The following is an 18,682-nucleotide window of genomic DNA, read 5'->3' as shown; positions in this document are numbered from 1 at the left end:
ACTAGCATAGGATTTGGAGAGTAGATACAAAAAGGAAGAGAGATATGTGGTCTTAAGATATGAAAATGGTGTAACAGGGAAAAAGATAAATTGAAGGGAAGAAAAGAAAAGGATTGATTGACAAGTGATCCATTAGGAGAGAGAACAGAAAGATGGGAAGAGGGGAAGACATAACAAAGAAGGTAGAGGTAAAGACAAGTGATGGATAATAGCTTAGGATGTAAAAAGTGACAGAAAGCGAGAAAGATGGGAAAGAAAAAATAGGAAGCTAAATACAGAATAGCGGACAGAAAGAAAACACAGAAGGAAGAAGGGAAATGATAGAGCAAAGAGAGAAGTAGTGGGAGATAAAAGATGTCAAAAGAATATTAGCTAGGAAAAAAAACTGACAAAGACCAACACAAGAAAAAACTGTATAATCATCGGGATTATACTGATATATAGATCTCCATGCATAAAATGGAAAGTTCATCTGCCTTTCTGTCTTGCAAAACCAGAGAATTTTGCAAGTATGGAACTTTGAAAGAAAAAGGAAGAATCAGCAAACAAAGGGAAACTAACCCAGACAAGTGGCTTCCAAGTTTCAAGGTGATGGAGGTCATAGCCTTTCTACTTCTTTTTAAGGTCTGTGTTAATTAGTGACAATACTGAATCTAGCAACCCCCAGAGGCTCAACCTCATCAGCATCACCTGGGCCACTACTCCTATTGCTGGAATGGGGAAAAACTTAAGGATCACTAAGAGGGTCAGATACTTAATTGAGTCTGGTGAGGGGTGGGGGGATGTTGGGGAACCACTGTAGAATATCAGGTATTTTCCTTCCCCAAAGAATGTTTGGTTGCGATAATCCCTAGGCCTGAAGTAGTAAGCAGTCTTGCACATGGTCCTGTGGATTGGTCCCTAATTGAAGAGAATCAAATGGAGTGTGTTCATCTGCATTAAGTGGGTCTACGTTTATACTCTGAAACTGTGCCCCAGTAGCTAACCTAGACAATGAGTTAGGACTTCCAGTAGGCATAACTGGATCTTCATCAAATGGGCCTTGCCTTCCAACGCTAGATGGAGTTCCAGTGCTGGAGGAGTGATACTTCGCTATTTTGGAGCCAAAGCATGGTAACTGTAGGATGCTTGATGGTCTTTGTTGCTGCCTTTCACCCTCATTTCCTTGCACTTCACTTTGGATTCCTTCTGGCTGAGGGCCTTCATCAGGTGTACCGATAACAAGCTGTTCAGGAGTAAGATCAACAGTTCTTTCATTGAACTGGTTGCCTTCAAATATTTGTTCCAAAACATTGTTCCCATCTCCTCCAAGGTCACTTGTGAGACAAGGCATATTCTTTGATTGAAGGGAACTGGCTTCAGGAAAGGGCATAATTCCCCTCTGGCTCAGTTGATTCTTCATCGAACATGGTGTGTTCCTTCTCAGAGTGGACACATCATCTCTGAAAGGACTTGGGTTTTGACTTTCTCCAGGCAGTCTTTTCTCTGAGCTGTTTCTTTGGTCAGGCAGGTTGCTTGTAGGGGAGATGGTATGTCTTACATGTTTAGTGTGGCTATCTTCTGTGTACAGAGGGCTGGTGTCTTGATTCTCCCCTGGTGCAAGACCAAAGGATGGAGTGTAGTCCTGGAGAGCAAGTGGATTGTCCTTGTGTCCTGTGGAGCCACCAACACAGCAAGGGCCTCTCTGGCTTAGGTGAAATACATGTGCTTCCTTTTGACCTGCTGGGTAACTTGGAGGAATTAAGTCTGGGAAAGCCAAATGTTCTCCCTCTGGTGAATTTAACCTGGTAATCTGCATGCCATAATTCAAATTCTCACCTTCACGCCATGTTGGATTTTTCTGAAGCCCAGCTGGGGAATTACTAGGATAGTGCTGGTTCTCTTTCTGGTGTGGTGGGCTAGGGGGTGCTTTGTGTAAAGCTGTTGGCTGATTCCAGAAATTTCTGTTAAAATATGGCCTTCTTTCTTTCTGCCCTTGGGGTTGAATCCTGTGGTCCCAGGAGTTCCAAGAAGGAAACAGAGTGCTTTCTTCTTGTCCAACAGCATTATTAGCATAATAGCCCCTCTCCACAAGTGGTGGTACAGTAGGGGCTGTATTATATGGTGGAAAATTTTCATCTGGGTCCCAGGGGTAAAACTCACCATAAGGGAAATCCTCCCTGGGTTTTGATGGATTATCTAAGGAATAGGGAAGGTATTCCTTTGGTTGATTTGAGGTGTATTGCTCGCCTTCATAGTGCCTAACTGTTGGACCTTCTTTAAAGCTTGGCTCCTCCATACCCCATCTACTTTGTCCTGGGAAAGTTACATCTCCAGTTGGATCAACTGGGTCCTCTTCATTATAAGGGACTGTTTCTTTCAGCTCTGGAGTATTTATGGGGTACAGCGAATTTTTGGGTTGCCCTATATTATTGGGAGAATCGTCTCTCTCATCCCACATATTGCTTCTAAGATATGGTGAGTTTTCCCTGGGATCGTAAGAGTTATAGTCAGGGTAGTAAACACCTCCCCTAGAGCCATGAGAAGGATGAGGTAAGTGTTCCTCCTGTCTCCCAGGATCTTTCTTAAAAGATGGGGAGATTTCTTGGTGGTTCCAAGTATTTCTTCCAGCAGGAAAATGTTCTCTTGCAGGGGAAGGAATTTCCTCAGGATATACAGGTTGATACGTACTGTGCTTTAATTCTGGCTGATTAGTTTCTGATTCATATGGGTTTCTTCTTGGCTCCAAAATAATCCCTTTGGGCAAATTCTGGTTTGGGATTTGTCCATCAGAATTTGGGGCTCTTCTGGAATCTCCTCTTGGGTAATAAGAGTTTTCATGTTGATCAATAGAATTAAAATTTGGGACTAGCATGTTACTCTCAGGATGAGGCAGTTTATAGTTTGATTTATTAACTCCATAATCTTGAGAGTTTCTCCAGGGGCCAGAGGGATCCCTTGTAGGAATGACTATTCTTTCTTTCGGACCTACTGGTTTCTCTCCTGGATTTTGGATTTTTTCACTGTGGACAACAGTACCATGTTTGGGACCCAGAGGAGCAACATTGGTTCCCATAGGGTATTTATTTGGTCCCTGAGGCTTTCTTCTGACATTTCCCAGATTTCCTGCATGATTGGGAGAATTCCCTCTTGCAGTAGAAGCATAAGCCTTGCGATAAATTGGATTTCCTGGACGAACTGCTTGTTTGCGTTCCAAAGCAAAGGAGTTCCACCGAGGACCCCTTTGAACCTGTTGATTTCGGTAAAAAGGCCCATTCTGTCTGTGCCCCATGATAGTACCAGTGGGACGCCATTGTCTCCCTGCAGGAAAATTTCGGATGTTAGGATTTGGATAATTTTCATGAATATTTGGCTGACTTGGTCCCCACGTGATTTGAGTTTTTGGTACTCCCTGGCCTGAAACATTAACGGTAGAGGGTGAGATAACCCGGTTTTGAGCTGTGTTTGGGCCATGGCCACTGTTTCCTGTTGGGCTGGTGTCATTTCCGCTCTGACTCCCTGCAGCATTGGGTGCGTTTGGTTGAGTAGAATTAGTCTCAGGACCTGTTGAATTACCCGAGGGCTCAGTGGCCGGACTCTCTGTTTTAGGAGGATCTTCTTCTTTGGGTTTTTCAAAATCTTGTTCAAACATCTCTTCTGAATAATAAGGACGACCCCCAAATCCCTGATATCCAAAATATCCAAAGTAAGGATTCTGTAGGGAAGAAGATGGAAATCAGTAATTACTCTTTGTTCCCCACTGTGCTGTTGCTCAGAATTTTTTAGTGTAATAGGGATATTAACCATATGCTTCTTTTAAAACCTTAGCTATGCTTTCTTTCTTGAAAGTTAATTCCGCCTTGGTTTCCTTGACCCTACTCCCTTCTGGTTCTCTCTTGGGGTACTCTTTCTGACGTTACCACTCAGTTTTCTCTTCCTAGGCCTGGATCCTAAATCTGAGGGGTTTTTTGTTTGTTTTTATTTTTTTAAGGATTCCATTTTCTATCCTTCTCATTCTTCTGTTCTCATTTTACACACCTGCCTTGAGCAATCTATTGCAGGCCAATGTTTTCAATATAGATATAAACCAGTGACTCCTGAAGCCATAAATCTGGCCCATGACACTCTCTCCTGAGGCTGAGGCAGCAAGACTTCATCACTAAAGATCTCATAGGTACCTCCAACTGAATGTTAATTGGGCCTATCACCCCCAAACTTCCTTCTCCAATATTCTATATCTAAACAACATGCACCACTATCTACCCAGTTTTCCAGGTTTCTACTCTCCTCTATTTCCCCTAGACAATTAATAACCAAGTCCTATAAAATCTAAACTTCCATCCTGTCCCTCCTCCTCTATCCGTGGTACCCTTGAACTATTGCAATAGTTTTCTTTCTGGTTACTCTGGGTGTGATTTTACTTTCCTCTAATCTTGTTTCTCCACTGCCATCAGAACAATAGAGTTTGGGGGTGGGGGTTGGCAGAACTTCTGTCACTTCACTTTCCTCTTTAAATATTATTTAAAGTTGCCCTACCGTACAGGATAAACTCTAAACCCCATAGCATAACATAAAAAGCAGGTCTAAAGAGTGGAGCTCTACACAGATATGGGTTAAAAATCCCTGTTCCATCAGTATTAATAGTATGACTTTGGGCTAACCTCAATTTATGATAGCATCAGTTATTTGTAAACTCAAGATGATAAAATAATATCTAACTCATAAGTTGTCATGAGGGTCAAAAGCGATAACATCTGTAAAGCTCAGTGCCTGGTACTTAGTAAGTACCTAACAAATGTTATACATTATATAACACCGCCACCGCCACCGCCACCACCACCACCAGCATGCTAATAATTCTTTTATAACCATCTGGCCCGCAACTATTCCATCCAGCCTCATTTCCTCTCCCTTGTACTTTATGCAGTTGCAAATCACAACTACTACTTGCAGCACTATTCACAGTAGAACCTAAATGTCTATCAACAGATGAATGGAAAAGGCAAATGTGGTAAAGACACACTACGGAATACTATTCAGCCTTAAGAAAGAAGGAAACTTTGATATATGACAACATGGATGAACCTTGAGGACATTCTGCTAAGTGACATCCCAGGAGGAGGAAAAACAGACTTTTTCATGCCTATGCTACCTGGGCCATTCTGCTTTATTTTCTCATACTATTGTTTTGAAAATTCAAAGTTCCTGTTTCTGGGATGCATACAATTATCTGAATCATTTTTATCTGGTAATTTCAATCTCAAAAGGATATTTTTATTTTATTTTTTAAACTTTTTAACTTTTTAAAAAGTTTTTAAAAGTTTGTTTGTTTAAGTAATCTCTACATCCAACATGGGGCTCAAACTCACGACCTGGAGATCAAGAGTTGCCTGCTCCTCTGACTGAGCCAGCCGGGCACCCCTTTTTAAAAGCACCTTATGCCATTACATAGTAATTTCCAATGTCATTATTTTAACTCCCTCCTTGCTCCCTTTCTCATCCCCTCATCCCCCAGAGCTATTTCACTGAGGACATATATATTTAGGGGAAAAAAGGAAGTAAGCTCCAGGGGTGGAGTCCCATGCCAGAATCACTATAATGACTTTTCTGATGACACAGGGGGCTAGAATATTTTCACAGTGTATCACTCTGTGACATGCATTTGGCTCTTCTAGTGTGGTGTGGTAAAGAAGCCATTGGACAGGGTGTCAGAAGAGCTCTAGGTCCAGTTTATCCACTAACTCAGTGGCTGAAATTGAATAGTAATTTATCTTCTTTGGGCTTCAATTTATTTGTACAATGAAGGAGTTAGATAATTACTTAATTCCCTTCTGGGGATAACTTTCTAGGTTGCATTTCCTTCCTTCTCTGCTTTTTAGTTACTCCACCACTGTCCAGAGTCCAAAGACTCTGGAGCAAAGGTTATTATGTTAGTCTTCTTAGAGAGAGACAGAGAATAAAAGAGAGAAAGAGGGAGGGGGAGAGAGAGAGAGAGAGAGAGTGAGGGAGTGGGGGAGAAAGGAAGAGAGGGAGGGAGAGAGTTCAGTACATGTAGAGGAGAAATGATATATCACATTTATTTTTGTTACTGGCTCCTTTTCTTATATCATGGGCACTTGAGCTACAAATTCATGTGTTGAATTTTAACCTTTTTATTATATAGGAATCAAAAAGCAGAGGCTAATGGATTGTTATTCCTAATGGGGAATGTAGCTTTACTTGTACTCACCCCACCTTCTTCATTGCTGACTGGTGGACGTCCATAACCTGGTGGTACCCTCTGAAATGTGAAAAGCATAGTGAACTCAAGGGAAAACCAGGTTCTAGGCTGCCATTTGTTTGCATGACTCATGGCGTCTTAAAATAGTTCAAGTCAGTGATTGGGTATTAGTATTGTTCGTTTTTAGCTTCTGAGTCATTAGCTCTCACAATCTATTAATTATAATTTTTATAATTATAATCCATCAGTGAATACTGGTAAATACAAAGGCTTCAACTGGATTCTAGATTATCCTACTCAGAATACCATGTATGGCTGCATCTCCTAGCAGTCACCCCATCACCCCCCAACACACACACACACACACACACACACACACACACGCACACACACAGAGAGAGAGAGAGAGAGAGAGAGAGAGAGATTTGAGTGCTGTTATGATCTAAACATCCATATTAGAACATGTAATAATGGAAATTAAACAATGATGCTATTTTTAGAGAGTCTATGTCACATTTAGGATGACAAACTGACAATTTCTCCTGGATTATTACTATAACTTTTTTATTTGAGCAAGGTTTATTTTCCTAATCAAACTTGGAGGCTGAGTGTTTGCTCAGGGGAGGGTTTAGAAGATTGGTCCAACTCCCACAGACCTTAAGGAAGTTCTATGTGGATGAGATCATAGTTGAACATGAGAATCATGCTTATCTGCTTTTTGAATCTTCACCTGGTACAGCCTTAGTTTCCTGAGTTCAGAATGGCCAGTGAAAGGAAGTCACTCTTTTAAAGAAAAAAAAAAAGTAAGGAACTCTTACTCCTTGAGTGAATTGTTCCTTATTGATAAGAAGGATTCTTGGTTATAGAGTTATAGACAAGAAAAACCAATGCCATAGCTGAATAAAAAGTCATCAAATATTTGATGCTTCTGTTAGTTTAACAGCAATTGGCTTTTAAACTTTTCTTTAGTTCAAATAGTTTATTTTGTGATTTATATTTTTAATGCCTGTGATGCAATTTCAATATTGTTTTATTTTAATGATTTTAAACTTTAAAAGATTCTCATACATATTATTTTGCAAGATTCTTTATAATGAAACATCTGTGGCTAGAAATAATAAGATATCATGGAAAGATCTTAGTCTAATCATAGCTTATCTTATGATTTTCAAACTCCATTTTGTCTCAATTTCCCCATTACATTAAATGAAGATAATTTTTGTATTTTCTAACCTCTTAGGAAAGTGGGGAATAGTAGTGAAATAGCACAGTCCTTTAAAATCAATTCATTAACTAAGTTATTAGTGGTGGTTTGGCGATTTCAACTGTTCATGTCACAAATTTGTCCAAGTAAAAAATTCATGAAACCATTTTTTCCCCTACATGATTACTGATGTGATGATTTTTTTTTCATACTCTCCACTGATTGGCATATGGCATTCCATTTAGAGAGTATGAACTCATACTAGTTTGAGATATAACATGTTAATATTATTTTTCACTTCTAGTATAAAGAAAAAAACTCACATGTGGGACTTGCCAGGGTGGCTGTTGATAGAGCCCATTGCCAAATGGTGGGAATAGCCCATTGCCGAATGGTGGGAATGCCTAAAGAGAAAGAAAGAATCACAATGATGCGGAAGTGAGAAGGATAAAAGGAAAACGAAACAAACCTATTAAATACAATTGTTTGATACCTGGGAGTCTGCATCTCCTTTCGCATTAAACTGTGATTTCCTTTTTTTTAGGGCTGAGATGATAATAATAATAACAACAACAATTAGTATCATTGAACACTTATGTTCTAGGTATTGTGCTGTGCATTTTATTGAGGTAAACTGATTGAATCATCATTTAAAAACAGAAGACAGGGGCGCCTGGGTGGCTCAGTCCTTAAGCGTCTGCCTTCGGCTCAGGTCATGATCCCAGGGTCCTGGGATCGAGCCCCGCATCGGGCTCCCTACTCTGCGGGAAGCCTGCTTCTCTATCTCCCACTCCCCCTGCTTGTGTTCCCTCTCTTGCTATGTCTCTCTGTCAAATAAATAAATAAAATCTTAAAAAAACAAAAAAACAAAAAAACAGAAGACATGTGCCAAAGACATTATTTCCTTTTCACTGAAGATTCTGAAGTTCAGAGAAGTTGAGTCATTTGCCCACAATCTCTTAGTTGATAAATGATCCAGGAGTGTCTTTTTATTCAATTTTGTATTCTCTATATCTGTAATGGCGTCTGATAATAAATAGTGTCTGTTTGTTGATGAAGAGACAGCATTTTTTAGAAGCTCCACACTGGATAATATCTTGAGAAACCATTTGCACATCTTCTCATTTTAAGTCAGGACTATTTATGCCACACAGAAGTACTGGAAGCAGTGTTACCTTTCAAGTATTTTGGATCATCGAAGCATAGATTTGGAAGGGACTTAGAGATCATATCTTTACTCGTGGGGAACCTGCAGCCCAGAAAGTTTAAAGGGACTGCTCAAATCATTCAATAAATAAGGGCTGGGGATAGAACTTGAATCTCTGTTCCCTGACTCTTCTGTTAATGCTCATGTTATAATACCATGATGTCTCTGCATTTTAAAAGGAACCTCTCTATGGCAACAGTATTTTGGTAATTATTTTTAATTAAAAAAGAGTTTTTAAAAAATAATCTGTACACCAAATGTGGGGCTCGAGCTCATGACTGTGAGATCAAGAGTCACATGCTCTACTGACTAAGCCAGCCAGGTGCCCCTATTTTGGTAATTTTTAATCAAACAAAGGCTGGAGGTAACTTGCAAGGCAATTTTCAATATGTGGTGCAACATCATCTGAGAAGAATGTAAAAACTAAAGATTCAATTTCATACATAGCAGTACCTGTATTGAGAAACACTGGAGAAAGTGTGTATGTGGGGAGGGTATGGCTCTCCCAGTCCCTCTAAGGCCATTTATGGACTCTGGTTTGGAATTTTGCTGGGCAAACCTCACCCGAGGTGGCTGGGTTTCCTCTTCTGGCCATGCTGGGGTAGGTGGTGGCTGCTTTAAAGGCCGCTTTGGTGGTGGCTTTTTTGGTTGAGGCTGGTTGGGTTTCTGAGTCTCTGGGGCTTGATCAGTCTTGCTCTTTTGGCGTTTGGGTGCTGAAGGGGATGAGGGTTTCTGTGGGTGGCCTGTGTTGGGTGGTGGTTGAGGCCACATGGGCATCTGGTACTGTGGGAAGAGCTGAGGCATACCATTCCCATACAAGGGGCCCAGTTGTGCCATCTGCAAGGGTAGCAAATAACAGTCAAATTGTAGGAGGGCCGAGATTCCAGCTTTCCTCATCCATTAATGTTAGTCTCTAAAACTCAGCCAAGGATCTTAAAAATTCTATGAAATTTAACTCAACCATGGAAGCCTCAAGATCTTTAGCATTTCTTTAAATGTTGTCTTACAGAAATGAATTTCAGTCTCTTAGAAAATCAACCAACCAAGCAAAGCAAAAGACAGGATTAGGTAAGAAATTTCATTTTAAGAATTTGGCTAATAGTTTTCTAACTCTGAAGCACTGACTCACGTAAGAAGTGAATGAGTCAGGTTACAGAGGAGATGACGTCAAATTCAAAACTCCTGTGGCTTGTTACAGGCTGGAAAAGGAGAGAAAGCAAAAAAGAAGGTAAAGGAAGTGAGAGTGACAAACAGGAAAAACAATGAAAGAGAGAGAGAGAGAGAATAAAAATTCTCTGTGTGAACATCCTTATATGGTGCCTATGGTTTTTGGTTGCTGGTGAATTTTCATTAATTCCATCTTCATTATTAAAATCTCCACAATTTCAAGGTTGGCAGGGAAGCAAAAGTAGTTATAATCTGAAAAAGTTAATTTATGAATTGACCTCCTACACTGTCAGTTCCCATTCAAACATTCCTGCTCCGGTTTAACACCAGTCTCTATCCCCAGTCTTCATTAATCAGTCTCTTGCTGTCTCTTGGGTGATGAACACAAATACAGAGCAAACGCCATGTGGATCAATGGAAGGTGAAATTGTGAATCTTGCATTGATGCAGAATTTCATGATCATTAACTTGGTGAAAATTTCAAATCACAGGCAAAGTCCCTAAAACCGAGAATGAGAGTTTGAAAGAGTTGGGCCAATCAATAGTTGAAGAGAAAATTGGCAAGGATGATGATAGTGGGTGAGAAGCTTTCAAAGAGAATGGCTTGAATAAAGGATTAAGAGAAAATTGATGAAGTCCTTGATCTTTCCTCCAATGGTTCTCATGATCATCACAAAAGTAAAAGTGACATATTGTATTGCTGTACTGTCATATAATTTTGTCAGAAAAATGATGCCAAAAGATCCAACTGATACGTGATTCATTATTAGTTGCTTCTAAGAGTTGGCACTAGTGCTAGTTATAACCTAAATTTATTTAAATAAGATAAAAACTTATTTCATAATTTTAGTGTTATCTTTCAAGATAATCCAAATAAAATTTACCCCCCCACACACACATACAACTGGAGTATTTACTATGCTATTTTTTTGTCCTCATTATTTGTGATTATATGTTGTGTGGTCTTTTCCCAGAACCGATTTCTCTTGGATATAAAGAATGTTGGTAATTAATAAATGATTTTTATTTACATAAGAGAACAACAGTAAAGAACAAGAAGAAAATTTGGGGTAAGGAGACAGGTGAAATGATTTCCCCCCCTTGAAACTCTTATAATGATTACACTGTAATTAAAACACATGGATAGCTATTGGTATCTTTAGTAGCTATGACAAGCCTTATAATGTAACTATCTGTATATAAACAAGAAATTGTCAGAAATAGTAAAAAGCAGAACTTACATGTGGGGAGTTCATAAAGTTGAATTGACCATACCGCATGATCTGTGACCAAAGGAATCCAAAGGTACAAAGTGAAAACTTTTTATCTAATCAGTCTACAAATCACCGGAAATAAGTTGAATTTCTGATTTTAACATACAACAGTCATAATGTCTTTTACTAGTTATGCATGAATTTAAAATAAGTGTGCAATTAAAACCCTAAGTCACTTTAATTTTTAAGTCAGAATTTTATTTTGAGAGGAATCAATATAGAATAACAGAGTAAAAATCTTGTCTACTTTGAAGTTTTTGAATGTTCTACTCAATTTTTGAAGTTTGGGATTTGAGAATGTGATAATTCTATGAAAAGATGATTCTCCTTTCTGATGTATATTGGATTTGGCTAATGATCTTGGCTATGAGTCATGTAGAAGATACTATATGCTTATGTGTCTACCTTCTAAAAACCCTTGATACAAATGTCTACCTTTGCTAGCTTGAAAACTTAGCAAAGAAGCTAACATTAACTGTACTTGAACCCAAATTCACATTTACCTTGGAAAGGAACATTGAAGTATGTAGGTGGTATGATGCTGGGGAAATTACTACTTTGCCTTGATTTGAGAGTTTAAGTCTTTCAAATTTCCCTCTCTCTGTCTCTTTCATAAGAAATTTTATATATCAGAAAGTTTTCTTTTTTTTAATGGACTCTCAGGACAGGGCTTTGGAAAACTTCTCCCCAGAGACTTAATATACATACCTCCTCACTTTTACTGCTAAATCCAGGCATTCGGGGCATTTGCATCTGGAAGTAAGAGAACAATAGTGACAAATTCAGAACATCAGTTGAAATAAACCCAATAATTATCTCTACACTATGCAACAATAGAACACAAAGAAAAGTCCTAAAAAATTTTTGATACTCACTGGCATAGCAACAGAATTACCAAGCAGACCTAGAAAGACCAGGAGAATCTTCATTTTTCCACTTGGTACCTGGAATACAAAATGAGATTTTCTTTTTGGACTGTGAAATAATTCTGCTGGAGAGCACAGAAATAGACCATGATGGGGGCCTTGGCCGCCATTTTCCCTTTAAGTTAAGAAACTACTAGTCATTACCTCGTACTGTTCTAAACTGTGAAAAGGTCAGATTAAATATGAAAGATAAAAGTGAGGGAGGGAGAGAGAAGATTGATACTTGAGAAGATGGGAGATGGTTCATAGCACTGGAATATGACATTAGAAACTAGGAGTTTACCTGAACAATATGAATATTGATGATTTTGAGGTGCTAGTTGCTAGGCTGGTTTAGAACAGCATAGTAATGTCTGATTATAATCACCATTCAGAATAATCCCAGTTTCAGTGAGGGTGCAATCCAAAATCAACACTTTGAGCTACTTTCTAAGGTGCCATAGACAACATTCCATTATATAGAGGCTGGAATATTCCAGAATTCTACCCTTTTATTCTTTCCTCTATTGTTTTTATTATTATTATTGCTTTTATTATTATTTTATCTTTAAAATATCACTTCTGCTCAAGGGCTGGTCAGAGAAATAGAAAAATATAGGCAAAGGTGTATTTCTTTTTGTTAGAGACTTTGATTAAACATATAGATGAAAAGATTGAAGACTGTAGATTTACATGTGAAGTTTGAGAATGTTTTCATGGATTTCATTTATCCCACTCTAGTTAATTATGTAAGCCTTGTGTAATTAAGACTTGTAGTTACATCTTTGAACAAGGTTTTTTTTTTCCTGAAGCACTTACTTGCGTAATTCCTTAATAAAACTCTCTTCTATTTGCATATACGATAGAGGAAAGTGAAAGTTTTAATCAGAATGAATTATTTTCGTGGTACATCAGATCCAGCACAATTCCTAGCAGAGTAACCAGCATGTAGACACCAGTGGTTGCTCAGTCTTTTTTGTTCCTCTTTCCTTTTTCTGGGCATGAAATGCATCTAGAAGTATTTTGAGCCAATGCTCACCCTCTGTTTGCTTCCCGTAGGAGCAGTATAATTAAAGGAAACTTCAGCATTTTCCTAAATTATAGGTGTAGTCAATTACCTTTTATATATCAGAGGAGTCGGAGAGTTTAATTAAACAAAGGAAGCAGTAATATGTAAATGTCTTTCCTATTAATTAAAGATTTTCAGAGTCATGGCATTGTAGAAAATTGAAAATAACAACTGAAGCTAATGTCTTCAGTATAGGCTCACAAGAACACAAGGAAGCTAATAAAGAGAATATTGGTGAATGCTTTCCTTTCTAAATCTACCTCCTAAGATTAGGGCCCAAGATTTTGGGGAACTATTGGACGTTTAATTTCTCTCTTACCTAATCATCCATTTAATCTCTGTAGCAGCTTTCATTGAGATTCTTGATAATGTCACACACTTAAGTAAGAAGATGTAGCCTTTTGTTTTGCCAATACAAAATGCCACTCATTTTCTCTTTTGTAAAATTAATATATTATATTGGATGACTGATAGTTTCCTTCCATCTCTAGAGGTTCATGGTTGGATGAAAGTCTATGATGAGCTTTTTTTTTTTTTTTAACTGAAAATAACATGCATAATGGTTGCTATAGAGTAAAAGACTGTAAATACTTACTTCTTCATCCCATCTTTGTTTCTTCTGACATATTTAACAGTGTTTTACCCTCTCAAATGTACTTCTGACTATATTTAGTTGATATGTGACCTGTATGTATTATAAAAAGTGAATGAAAATACTCACCAAATTATCTAGCTTAGGAAGAGGGGCTCCATGCCTATACTGAAGCAGCATTTTTTCACCAAAATTTTAAAAATACAGATTTGGCATGAGAAGGAACTCAAATATAAAAATGAAACAAATAAATGAAATGAATAGCAAAACTTCAGCTCTAAGGCAGTGCATGTTATGTTAATTATTTTCTCCAATCATAGCCTTATTAGAGGGATTTCAAAATCAAGCTGAGTCTTCTGTTGCTTTAAGAGAAGGGTAAAAGCTAAATCAGAGAGCAAATGACCCAGGAACGGTATTTTGAGATATTTCTAATGCAGTGTTGATAAAACTTGACTGCTCTATAGGGAGATGTACAAAAGCATAGTATTAAATGAGATCTAAGTAGGTTGGAAAAGTTAGAAGAAAAACAATCCACCAAATAAACCTAGTTTAAAGTTTTATCAGAAGATCAGTATGCAAACAATGACTATATAACCAACATCAAAGAATGCAATAAGGAAGTCAACCAATATCTGTGAATTAAGTTCATTTTTTTGACACTATATTATTTACGCTGATAATCTCTAATACTCACCCAATGCCAGTTAGTAGGTCCAATATATAACAAATAACTTTTACTTGAACTTTGTTAGCCTGTCTGTAATATATTCTTACTGGTCTACAGTGGAAATAACTACAAGTTGCTGAAGCCAAGGAGATCTCAAGGAGCAAGACACGTTTATTTCTTAATAATAAAACAAAAATTCTTCACGAAGATGTCATGGTGTGTAACAAAAAGGCTTAAAATAAAAAAATTCCTCCTGTAAGAAAGCTTGGGATAGCAAGGTCACATTTAAGCTCTGTTGTAGACCTGCACAACCAATCAGCTTTGAGAAAAATGGTTTTGCCATCACAAGAGTTTAAGGTAAAAAAACACATCCAATGTAAATTTATAATGTGTTATTATAGGAGCTGTCAAATCAAGTCTCTTATTATGTATAATAACAGTCCAGGAAAATGAGCTTACAGCTGTAAGATTTAGAAGATGCTTCCTTTGATGAATTTGGGGGTTTTTCAAGTATAGAAACTTTGTTTTTGCAAAGATATTTAGGGAACAAAAGTGAATATTAACTATATCCTATTGTGATAAATCATGGATTATCATCGAAATGCAGGCCAACATATACTACAATTTAATATATTATTAATATTTATTTAATACATAATTAAAATGAGCTGTAATGTTATCTCCATGGACAACTCAGTGACTTCATTTGGTTTGTATTACATAACGCTACCAGGACATAGTGTTCTTTTTGAAGTCAAATATAGTTGATTCACTTGGGATTCAGCGTTTGGAACAGATAGGCAAAATGATAAATGAACTCTCAGCTATTTGTGATGATACAACTTCATGAGGCGATGAGTTGAGGAATTTACTGAAGGGGTTATGTGATGGGTGTTTTTTGAAATCTGACTTTATATAATAAAGATTTCCCTTCTAAATCAACGGGAAATTTTTACTTTTCATTCATGAGAGCAACTTTGCTCTCTTTGCTGTCCTTGGGTTCTGCTGTTCTCTTCTGGCTCCACAAGAGAAAAAAAATTGTCGTGGTGATCTTTGCTTATTTTCTTGTTGGCATTTAAAAATTAAGACTGTTTGAATTTGATGCCCCAAACTGGTTCCTACTCGGTATGATAGTGCGCATCAGTTCATGCAGTGGTTCTACAGAGCGCGGCTCTTCTTCCAAGGCACCTGGGGTGCTATGTCCTCCCTCTTGGGCCAAATAACTTCTGAGCACCCCCCCCACCATCTCCCTGAATGTAGTACCACAAAGAATAAAATTGCACCAGAATATTTGATTTTCAATGAAGTTCTAAAGATCTTTTAAGTCTGTCTCCAAGATGTACAAGTCTATCTGCTGCAAGTGCCCATGTGTCTTTGATTTTGTAGACGGTGAGTAGCAGCTCTAATGCTGTTTGTACTGTGTGTATGTTGAGATGAATTTGCAAGTGGTAGGACATGGAGGGGACAGTGTATTCATGTAGGTGAAATGGGGATCCTGAAGCTGGATGATGCTGGCCTTTGCCTGCGCCCTTCACAGAGAGACGAGTTTTGATGTTGGCCTGAGCCATTTAGGTTATTTCGAGGTGACACTAAACTTCACTTTTTTTTTTTTTTTTTTAAAGTAAGCTCTAGGCCCAATGTGAGGCTTGAACTCATGACCCTGAGATCAGGAGTTACATGCTCTACTGACGGAGCCAGGCAGGTGCCCCTACTTTTGGCTGCTTTCTTTATTTACCCTTGTTCCCTCTGCCACAAGGCTGGTTAGTGGTTGTGAAATAATTCATGTTTTAAATATCCAGCTGAGCTATTGAATGGGAATTCTTAGTAGTGGTGGGTAGGATTGAGGAAACAATCAAGTCTCTTTTTTCTTTCAAAACACTGAAGAAGTGCTTAACTTGATAAAATATTTTGAAACCAGTCCTTTGTGACCTTTCCTTTGACTCCAATCATCTCTGCTGATTTTATAAATGATTTTTCCCTCCAAACAATTACAACTACTAGTGAACATGTTAATGATTTGGCTTTTAAAAAAAATTTAGTGTTTCTCCTCTTTTTTTTCTCTGTGTTCCCCCTCTTGTCCATAAAACCAGTCTTCTTAACCTCTTAACTGGGATTTGTAAATGTATGAAATTGTATATAAGAATTTATGTGTTTGGGTGTAAATGCATTTTTTTTTTTCCCTGAAGGAGAGCCCATATCCTCCAAAGGTCTCTGACTGCCCCACTTTTTTGTGTTGTTGTTGTCTCCAATTATTAAGATTCTCTCATTGTCCTAGATGTGAAGCCAATAGGAACAGAAAAGTCTTTCGGTTTCTTACTGTAGATATGGTGGAAAGAGGCCAGGCTTTGGAGTTGGCAGGCCTGAGTTTAAACTTTCCACAAATATCCAGTTGTTTGTTTCTCCATTTAGTAAAATGGGGATTATATGTTTCTTCTAAGAAGTAGATTGAATAATGCATGCCAAGGGCCTAGCACCTAGTAGGCATGGGGTGATAATCAATGACAGATCAGTACATGGTTCCACATTACACCTTGTAATGATTTATTTTAATTTATTTTATTTTAATTCTACTATCATTAATATTATACCTTGTAATGATTTACTAAGGAGTCAAGGAATAAAGGCAGTCATAGTTCTCAGAACAAAAAGATCCTCCTCTAAGCACAACTGTGGAGCTGAAGTTCTATGGATTACTATTAATAGAACACTCTCACACTGCAGGATTAGTGAATGAAACACTTGAGATGAATAGTGCCTTTGGAATTCGTTACTGGTGGCCACATAGTTTCTAAGTACCCATAACCTTCACTTCTCTCTGGAACCGTTCATGTAGCATATCCACAGGCTCTAAACATGAGACAGAAGTGAGACGCTCTTCTGTCGTAGGAGAAGAAGAGTTGCTGTTGAACTCTCACAGATTAAATGGTTGATAGTGTTTTATTCTACAAACATTTCCTGACTGGCCTCTTCATGTGAAGCCCCAGCTTAAGTGCCCACTCGTTCTGCACAAGACACCAGGGTAGCAAGTTTTCCGAGTCAGAACTCAGCGTTGGGTTCGAACTTCCAACTTCCATGACTTTCTTGTTTTAAAATCTTGGTCGATTGAATTAATCTTTTTAAGCTTCAGTTTCTTCATTTGTAAAGTGGAGGATAATAATAGTATTTCCTTCATTGGTTTGTTAAGAATTCAGTGAGATAATTCATTTAAAGTTCATAGCATAGGGGCGCCTGGGTGGCTCAGTGGGTAAAGCATCTGCCTTCGGCTCAGGTCATGATCCCAGGGTCCTGGGATTGAGCCCCGCATCAGTCTCCCTGCTCCGCGGGAAGCCTGATTCTCCCTCTCCCACTCCCCCTGCTGGTGTTCCCTCTCTCGCTGTGTCTCCCTTTGTCAAGTAAATAAATAAATAAAAAATCTTTAAAGTTCACAGCATAGAGCTCAAATAAATCTTATAAATAAATAGATAGATAGATGTTATCCATGATTATGATTAGATATTGCTTAATAGCTGCTTTAATACTGACCACTGATATATTTCCTGAAGACTTTTTGAGGAATGTTTCATTCATTATTCTCATTATGCTTATTCATTAAAAAACAAAACAAAGCAAAAATGGAAAACAAATACAGTCCCCCCTCCCCACCCACCATCCACTGCCCCTGGAGCAATGAAATGTACATAAATAGAATACAGAAAAAAAGAAACGGGATCATAAAGTTGATCAGATTTATCCAGTTTAAGTCCGGCTTTTGGCCTGCAAAGACAAAGTTATTCTGGGATGTCCGTGAGTTCCTGCTGGTGGATGGTTATTTATTTGGACCACCCTCAGAGGTAGTGTTTACTTCTTGGAGCTCTGAGTCATAACTCTCTTGTAGGTACTCAAGATCAGTTTTAAAATGATTCGGAATCGAGGGTAGACTATCTTGTTCTCCATCTTCCCTCTTCACCCGGAGAAGAAAATGTAACCCAGTGGCTAAGAACACAGGCCTTGGGGTTCAGAATACTGAGTAACGTCTACACTGTGCTTAAGAACAGCACCTGACTCCTGCCTAAGTCCTTCATATGGGTTAAATGTTTTTCTACTTCTTACACCTCCTATAAGCTGGTTGTGATTTCGTCTCAGTGTAGAAATAATTTATTTGTTGACCATTTCCTGTGTATGTTGAGAGCTGTTTTAAGCACCTTTTATGGATTAACTCATTATTTTCCTCACCATAACCCTATGAGATAGCTTCTATTATTACACATATTTTACTACAAGGAAACCAACATGCAGAAAGATTAAATAGTTTGTTCACGGTTCCGCAGCCAGTAGGTATCTAAAGCTGGATAGTCTGGCTCCAGAGCCCCTGTTCTGTCCTCCACTCCGTGCTGCCTTGGCCTGAATTGAAGCAATAGT

The 18,682-nt window shown here is 38.2% G+C and overlaps 1 protein-coding gene across 1 annotated transcript; it reads right to left on the bottom strand.

Moving 5' to 3' along the window:
- Positions 1-850: 850 nt before the first annotated feature.
- ENAM (enamelin) lies at positions 851-3,646 on the bottom strand. The gene has a single exon (XM_036108821.2). It carries the CDS (start codon positions 3,629-3,631, stop codon positions 851-853), a length of 2,781 nt encoding a protein of 926 aa, XP_035964714.2. The 5' UTR covers positions 3,632-3,646.
- Positions 3,647-18,682: the final 15,036 nt, after the last annotated feature.

Source organism: Halichoerus grypus, chromosome 3 (genome assembly GCF_964656455.1).
Source record: "Halichoerus grypus chromosome 3, mHalGry1.hap1.1, whole genome shotgun sequence".
Lineage (NCBI taxonomy): Eukaryota > Metazoa > Chordata > Mammalia > Carnivora > Phocidae > Halichoerus > Halichoerus grypus.
The sequence above is the reverse complement of the archived record's forward strand: the minus strand, read 5'-3'. Positions and strand labels throughout refer to the sequence as shown.

Bases quoted from the DNA above. Each gene is read 5' to 3' on its own strand.
- ENAM (XM_036108821.2), bottom strand. From the start codon at position 3,631: ATGTTTGAACAAGATTTTGAAAAACCCAAAGAAGAAGATCCTCCTAAA.